The 9,027-nt window shown below is 40.8% G+C and overlaps 1 protein-coding gene across 1 annotated transcript; it reads right to left on the bottom strand.

Annotated features, from left to right (window-relative positions):
* Positions 1-192: 192 nt before the first annotated feature.
* Positions 193-8,670, bottom strand: LCMT2 (leucine carboxyl methyltransferase 2; the record flags this gene model as incomplete). Its single annotated transcript, XM_009706847.1, has 6 exons — positions 193-450; positions 2,658-2,748; positions 4,790-4,897; positions 5,329-5,518; positions 5,949-6,105; positions 8,490-8,670. Coding segments are annotated over 6 exons (985 nt in total), but the record flags the coding sequence as incomplete, so codon positions are not given.
* Positions 8,671-9,027: the final 357 nt, after the last annotated feature.

The raw sequence follows: 9,027 nt of genomic DNA, 5'->3' as shown, positions 1-9,027 counted from the left end.
CGTCCCCAAGCCTGCAGCGTTGCATGGGGCTGTTATGACTCGAGTGCAGGACCTGGCACTTAGCATTCAGAACCTTCAGATTTCTTTGACTGCCAGCATAATTGTGCTGTGACATCACTTTTCCACTAGACATTATTTCGTTGTTAGCACAAAAACGTCTTCCTTACACTCGCCATCAGCAAGGGAACTCACCCCATCTTTTATCAGGATCTTCCTTTTTCACGCAGTCAGCTTTCCAGTAGCCTGCGTGCTTAATTAGCACATGAAAATTTCTCATACGGCAGTGACGTCCATCCTCCTCCCCAAAGCCTCCAGTGGTGAGAATCACATTGGGTTTTATAAGAACTGAGTGGTGACCGTAACGTCTCAGGCCAGAAATTTCAGAGTGCACTGCACACACTGCTGCAGTGATACTCCCAGCCATTCTGACAGGACCATCACAATGAGGAACTGTAAGCCAAAGAGAACCAAAGAACTTACACACAAACAAGAACCAAGGTCTACATTTTAAATGAGCGATTAAGCAAGTCTGTTCAGCTTTTCAAGAAGAAAAAATTGTGAAGCAAGTTGACAGAGCACACAGACAATCTGACACGCCCTAGAAATCAAGCTGTAATGGTTTAAACTACCACCATGCCTACTTTCAACTTCTGCTTACTGCTTCCTCAACTCCTGACACAGTTCTGAGATTACTTTAATGGGGCAGAGGTAAGACTGGCTAAGAGACTGCAGTGTTCTAAACTGCTGTAGCAAGACAGGAATCACTGCAATACCTTCAAAAGGGTGTCTTTCTGATGAAGACAATATTTGGCTACTTAAATAGCAAAGAACAGCAGAAAAAGGACAAACACCTGGAAGCTGAATTTCAAAATTTTCTTGCGAGATCTTGGTCTTACCTTCACAAAGGCATTGAAATAAAGTTCTAAAGCATGACGAATAATCTCTGTTAATTCCAATGGTCCTACTATAAAAGAATATATACAGTTACCTAACTATCTTCTCTCTAAATACTATATCCCTTAGTATGAAACAAGCTTTCAATACAGGACTCTAGCTCACCTACGCATGGTAAAAATTACTTTCTTTTAATCAGTTTTGAATTTGTGTCCTCTTTGCTTCAATCAAGTGCCTTATTCTTGTGTTGTAAAAGATGATGAGGTGGAGGAGAAGCAGCTCTCAGTCTATTTTTGTATGCCATACACAGAAAAATTGTCTGTACTGAATGTTGTTTCGTACAGGACCCTCCTTTCCATTGTTTGATGAAGTAAAAAATTTCATCTCCTTGGGTTTAAATATATTTCTACAGATGGATCTTTTTTAAGACTGAGGGTTTTTTCCATTTCAGAAAATATACTTACCATGCTCTGTTTGGAAAACTTAGTACTTGCACTGTCTGGAACAGGGACCCAAATCTATTTGAGAGGAAAGCTGGGGGCACATACTGATAATTTGAGACATAACTTTTGTCATTCTCAGTAAAAAAATATTTAAGCATGGAAAATTTACCAGACTTTGAAGGCTCTTGCTATCAGTTCTGTATACAACAGACAGCAGCAGAAAGACCCCATTCCTGTCTCTAACGAATGAAATATCTTCACTGTATTAATACCACTTAGGCAAATGTTGGATTTTTTGTTTTAACTTAAGGATAGATCCTACGCCTTTAGGAGCCTTTAAGGTTTTAACACAAGGACCAGTCTGTCACTCAGTATCTTTAACCACACCCACATTCATTTAGCTTCGATTTCACTACATGTTTTCAGGTCTAATCAAGACATAACACAATGGATTCAGTGGCCTTGTTTGTTTAAGGAGTGCCGTCCCGCCTTATCCTTTTCCAGCTGCTTTTCCTGCTCCCTAGAACACAGATTTTGACTTTCAGTTGCAGATAGAACTACTTGTGGTGCTATACTATGAACACGACTAGTGATGTGAAACAGGGTAAAAATAACCTTCTGCTTTCCACTCTGAAAAAGGAAGCAAGCAGCCAAAAGCAGGAATTTTTCGCACTACTACTGCTGCCAAGTCCTTTTTATCATGGAAACACAGTCTTAGTCTTGGCTTTTCCCCAGCTGTACCACTTTTCTCCCATGTAAAAAAAGCAACACACAGATTTAAAAGCATTCCAGAAACAGAAATACTCCATGTACAATTCCACCCACAGGGGATAACAAAATAAAGCACAAACTGTGAAACGCTCCCGAGTGCTCTGCTGGACAATACTTTGGTAGTGCAGTAAAATAAAACACAACAACCTTTTGGGAGCTAGGAGGATAGAATGGCTTAGAGACCCATGTATGGAGGCAAGCGGGAATAAATTGAAAAGGGAGAGTCTGTGGGATCCCAAAATTAGGAGAAGGAGCAGGGTAGACTGGCATTGCAGCCCTGCACTGGAGGGCCCCATGCATAAAGAGAAGGAAGAGCTGTTCAGACTGAAAGGTTCAATAAACTGAAAGAATGAAACTGATCAGAATCACCAGAGTCAGGATATGGCTCTGGCCTTGCCATGGACAGTAGAACCATTGTTAGAAGGATGGAGAAAGCTACTCAGGTGGAAGCATTCCATCTGTTCCTTCCAGGGTTTTACTGTTTCCTAAAATCTCTCAGAGAAGCCTGCACGAGATAAAAGAATACTACAAAAACGAGTCAGTATGTACCTGTCATACTGGATAACAATGGAGTCCAGGAAGGTTCCATCCCCTTTGATGCAGTCAAGACAAAGTAATGAGAACATTTCAGATGCCATTCCTGCAGCAAGCCCAAAGAAAAAAAACAAAAATAAACAATCCCCTTCAAAATCTTAGAGCAAGCAGTAGTAAAGATCTCAGAACAGTCAGGGTGATCAAATCAAAGACCAACCTAGCCTAGCACTGTTTCCAACAGTGGGCAAAATCAGAAGACTGAAGTTGAATCTGAGAAAGAGCAAGTGTGTAAATACCTTCCTCACCTGAATCTTCAAAAATTTACAGCTCAAGGATTTTCTAAGCGAGAAGCTGTGTCTTTGTATTGAACAATCCCTGATGGATTTCTCATCCATGAACCTTCTCAGTTGCTCTTTGAACTCACATAAAAATCATCTGTAACATGCTGTGGCAAGGAGTCCCACAGCTTAATTATACATTGCATGAGGAACTTTTTTTTTTTTTGGAATTGGTTTCCCTTTATGCTTCCCAGTTCTGATCATAGAAAAGAGTGAGGGCTGTACATCAGAGGGATTAAGGTTTCTTAAAGGTCATGGAATATAAATGAACCCAAAGAAATCACAAATGTTCAAAGGTGCAACATGGTCTCTGCTGGCCGATAACACATAAATATGATTTCCAGTCTAGCCTTGGAATCACTCAAGAGGCAGAAGCACAAGCAAGAGGACTGTACAGGGAATCAGTAGCAATGCTAGAGTCCACTCTGGCTTTTATGGACATTAGGGAATTATGTTCATTCCCATAAGGTGGGATATATTGAGCCAACTACGTGACTAGAAGGCATAAACATGAATTTAAAAGGCACAAACACGAATTTAAAAGGCACAAAAGCCCACAATATTAGCACCACTGCCTGAACTTCTCCCGAAGTAAAAATCACCTTTTGAAAAGTGATACCCAAAAATTAATGTAATTACTGAAAATGGAAGAATCCACTATTTGTCCCTAGGCAAATTACTCCAAAAATTAGTCGCCCTCAGCACTAAGTGTGTATTTTACATTTCTTATCTAATTCAATCAAGCTTGTTTTCAGCAAGACCTGCATCTTACTTTATCTCAAAGGCTAATTGTAGAGCTCTCTATTATCATACATCTTACTCCTATGCACATTTTTCAGCTTGGACTTGTGTACATGTTAACCTCCTCTATAAGTAAAATTACAAAAAGTCTTTACTTTCTCAGTGTACGAGCAACTGCCTCGATCTACAGTAATTCTTGTAGACACTTCTATATGACTTTGCAGATCTGCCAGCATCTTTCAGTCACCACTTTTGCATTGATGTAGCAGAGCAGATCCTGCACATTGTCAAAATAAACGCAAACACATTAAATTGTTTTCATAATGCAGGCTCTCTAGATTTCTAGAGAGAATTATAAACAGAGAACCACAAAATTGAAAGGGAAACTTCTGGCAAGTATCCTACAGGATATTTATCTTGAAGTTACTCGGTATCTTTGACTTATCTTCTCTTCCAGACTTGAAATAGTCGCAAACTTTGCCAGCAGTTAACATAAAAATGGCAAAGAATAGAGTCATAGTTAAATTTCATTCATTAATATAGGAATGGCTGTACAAAGTCAGACCAAAAAATATCTGAAACCTTGTATCCAACAATGACGAGAGAGCAGTACAAGTGCATCTACTTCCCTCAGGAATGCTCCCAAACATTTGCAGTCAGGAACCTCACATCAGGTGTATTTTTATGTATTCAGCAATCCTCAACAGATTTCTCTCTCATTAGAATTATTGCTCCTTGAACCCATCCACACTTTTAGCATCTACAACATCTTTCACGCCACCGGCTCGTTTGCTATGCTAAGATTGTCTCCCTGAGAGACCACTCACTGAGGAAGGAACAAGAAGCTCTTCTGACACCAAAGACAGTGGTCTTCCAATGCTACTTGCCCCAGCTTCAAATTGAGCTTCCTGTAGCCTCTGCATGAACTAAGTCTGACTCAAGATCCTTTCTGGCTACATAAACACCTGTGCCTCAGCAGCTCTTGTACAGAACTGTGACCATAAGAAACTGCAGACACCTTATCATATCAAAGCCAGCTCACTGGTGTTGAGAATAAAGGAGGGTTACCTCAAATTCATCAAAAGGCTCCAGAGCCTGCACTCTTTGCTGCTCCTCTTCTGGAGTAAAATAGGTGAAAAACTTATTCATATCCATGACACTACACTCAGTCCAGCCCTAAAACAGAAATCCCTTAGAATTATTACCTCTGGAAGGATACAGACACACTGAAAACACAAGAAAACAAAGACCCTAAATCAAACACCCGCATGAGCCTTTTAGACTGTCTAGCTGGAACAACAGCAGCCCAGAATCCGTTGAGCATAGATCCCTTACCTGTAAAGCTCTTAAGAAGTTAATTTATTATATCAAAAGTCACAGAGGAACCCATCTTGCCTTAATCCCATACCAGAGAGTGGGCTGCAAGCTGGTTGGAAGGACTTTCAAATTACTAGTGAAGCTACAAGAGAAGGCAGTGTCTCAGCCTTGGCCCTGTTTGCTTCAACCCATACCTGACACAGCTGATGACTTCCAAAATTATTTAATGCTACAATCTTTCCCAGGTAAATCATGCTTCATATGTGTGCCCTAGAGCTGCAGGTACTTACCTTTTCAAAAAAGCGCCTCTGCTGTGCCTCACAATCAGGGTACTGTGCCAAAGAACGAAGCGCAGAGTTCAACTGGCTAAAATGCTGCTGCATGACATGTCCAAAGGGGTCCTCTGGGTGCATCTGCTCATACAGCAGAAAGCATGCCTGAGAGAAATGCTCTGCTGCCCACTGAATCAAGGCATCTGACCTGTCAGGCAAATTGTGCGTAAGAAATTAAATCACTGAGGGCACACCTATCATATGGCAGATGCAATATATCTTCCTGCAAGCATGCTATTAAAGCATCTTGACAGAGGTCATACACAAAAGAGAATCCTGTGCTGGGGACTTAGGAACATCTCCTCCCCCATCTGCGCAGAGAATTCAACCTAACAAAAAACTCAAAATCACTCATTCGAGGTTTTTCTTCTTATTCTTTTTTTCTTCCCTTTTAGGATGTCATGGGGACATCAATTACCCCATCACAATTATGGTGTAAGGAGCTGCTTGGGACTTCCACAGAATTCCTGAGGCTTTAGCTGTAAGACAGCAGGTCTCCCAGCTCCAGGTGACGTACATACAAAGAAGCCTGTTCTTTTCATTTTACCACCTAGTTAAGAGAGGATATCTCAACTGACCTGCTATTTTCCATGTAGGTGAGAACCACCTCTGCTATGAAGAGTGTGGGGATTTCGTTGTCCAGTCCTGCTTCCTCCAGGGCTCGCTCCAGCTCAGACAGCTCTGCTAAATCCACTCCCAGTAATTTATAATCCTCTCCAGAAAAGGTAATGGCTCCTGAGAGACAAAAATTATGCAAACTCACTACAGTGCTGACACAATACTGAGACCAAAATGAACAAACAGGAAAATCAACCCCACTCACAAGGCTGTGCCCATCAACTCAATTTCTTTGGGACATGTACAAGAAAATCCCCATCACTAAATGAACCATAAAGGGATAGTGTCAAGAACCCATCTATTAAATGCAGATCTAAAACGCCATTATTCCTAATGCAAATTTCACCTACAGATTTCTCGTAAAATTATCACATTTACTATTACAGCAAAACTTTATCATATTTACTTCAACAACATTTTAATAGAACCACTGTAATTCAGAATCAAATCTTAAGGGCTCTCATTTATAGACCTTTCAGTCTAGGCTAAGAAAGTACTATGGCTTTGATAGAATTTGAAAGGTTTGTCTCAGAACCATAAAACCATTCTCAATTTTTTGGGGGTTTGTTTGCTCGTCTTTTAAATAGATTTAATTTCTGTAAAATGGCATTAAATCCTGAACCAGCACATGCTAGCTCCCTGCAAACACCAGGACTCGTCTCACAGGTCACCGTTCTCAGAAATAAGTTCCAATGTATGATTTGCAAGCATTATCATGGCATACCTCTGTACTCCATAAGAACATCATAAGCTATAGCTTGTTGACCTGTTTCAACCAAAACCAAGTAATAACAAAGCAAACTGTAAAACACCTTTAGAAATCACCTACTCTATGTCTCTGTACCAGTGTAATCCAACAACTATACCTGTCCTGAGAATTGTTAATCTACACTGTTCTCAAAGGCATCCATTACTGGAGGCATGATGGCCTTTTTCAGAAGCCCATCCCAGTGTTCCCTGTTAATTTATTCTAACAGCTAACTTGCCTATCCATCACTTCCTGCTCTCTTGACACAGAGAATAGAGTATTCTCAACTCTTTTGACACCTACCTTTTAGTTGAAGTACTTGAAGATTATTGGTATGGACAGAATTCTTTGTCACAGGATGCTGTCAGTATTAAAAAAGTGAATGGATTCAAGAGGAAACTGAACAAGCTCGTGGAAGAGCTACTCACTAGGACTCGTTCAACTGCTCATGAGAGCCAGGGACGTGTGCTACACCTAGCTCTGTAGCTGTCTCCCATCTGTACTTAAATTGATTATTACAGTCTAAACGTAGTGGCTTACCTATGTCCCTATTGCATTTCATTCCACATTTTCCAGCCCACTCCTGTACTTTGTCAACATCCTACTCTCATCCACCACATTGCAACTCTCCCTGTTTCTTGCTGCTTTATTACATTTTCACCTTCTATAGCATATCATCTAGAACATTAATGGAAACCCTGATGGAAATCAGATACAGGAGAAACCTCTAGTAAACCCCATACTTTACATTCCTCTATTTTGCCACTGAACTGCCCCTTAGTACCTAGCAGGCATAACAATCCTTTCAGCCTTGCTTACATTCTACAGTAGTTTCATAAGGCTCATTTTTTCCTGCCTTGGAGAGGGAAAAAACAAGTCAGGTAACATAATGACTAATGTTTTATTACAGTCAAGATACTTCAGAGTCATAGCTTCTCTTCTACCCATAAAGCCTGTAAATCACAGTATAATTTAGGTTGAAAGGGGCCTTTGAAGGTCATCTAGTCCAACTCCTTGCTCACAGTAGAGCCACCTGTACCAGGTTGCTCAAGGACTTGTCCAGTCAAGCTCTAACTATCTCCAAGGTCAGAGATACCACTACCTGTCTGGGCAAGCTGTTCCCATTTTCACTACTCACATAGCAGAAAAAAAAACCCAAACACAACAAACCACAACATTTTCATTATACACAACTGGAATTTCCTTTGTTGCAACTTGCAACCATTGCCCCTTGACTGTTTCCTTCGTGCCTCCAAGAAAAGCCTGGCTTCATCTTCTCTACACTCTTCCATTAGGTAGCTGAAGACTGCATTAAGACTCACCTCTCTCTCTCCCAACCTCCTCTTCTTGAGGCTGAACAAACGCAGTTCTCTCAGCCTCCTCCCTGTTTCATGTGCTCCACCACTTTATCATTCTCATAACCTCTCAGTGGACATGCTGCGGTTTGCCGCTGTCTTTGTACTAGTGAGCCCAAAGCTAGACACAGTACTTCAGAAATTGTAACAGAAAGAAACTGAACTTGGTTTGATATAATCTGCTCCTGACAAATCCATTCTGGCAGTTATACATCTTCTTGTCATCTCCCAATGCTTACAAATGATTTATTTGTTCCAAAATTTTTCAGAAAACGAACATGCTTTTCATCTACAACTTTGTAGTTCCTCTACCATCAAATCTCACTTTTTAAAGGCTGAAGCTATGTTTGCTGCTTCTAAACATTTAGTATCTAGAAACCCTTCCATAAATACCATACCTAATCCTTCCCCTCCAATATCTCCCACCAGTGCTGACAACTCTTTCATTCTTTTGATCAGAGTAGCTTTTTGGCATGCCACATTTGGGAAATCCACCTCATATACCACAGTGTGATGCAGAAGACCTATGTCCTTCAAACGGAAGTATAAGGAGTCAAAGCCAGCACCTAAAGACAGAATCTGCAGAGAAAGCATCAGAAAGTTATACTCAACTCTAGCAGCATCCTGAGCATCTAGGTGTAAAAAATATTCAATAACATCATCTGTAGAGTGACAAAATCAGGCAATCTCCTGCAAGAGGTAGAAGAATTTCGTGTAGGTATAGCCCCCTCCCAGATATTTCTGTCAAAGTGACAAATGGACAGCCACAGTAGTGCCAGTCAGATTCTTTGTGCTCTTCTGGGAAAGGATCACAACAGATGCACAAATAAGCTACTGCAGTGCCAAGATGCCAAAAAGACTTTTCACACATATAGTGGAAACTGCCAATACACCCAGATGAAGAAAATGCACCTGTGTTCTAGGGTGGCTTTGGGT

The sequence above is a fragment of the Cariama cristata genome, unplaced genomic scaffold (assembly GCF_000690535.1).
Source record: "Cariama cristata isolate BGI_N322 unplaced genomic scaffold, ASM69053v1 scaffold44698, whole genome shotgun sequence".
Taxonomy (NCBI): Eukaryota; Metazoa; Chordata; class Aves; order Cariamiformes; family Cariamidae; genus Cariama; species Cariama cristata.
Note: the sequence above shows the minus strand (reverse complement) of the source record. Positions and strands in the feature narration are given on the sequence as shown.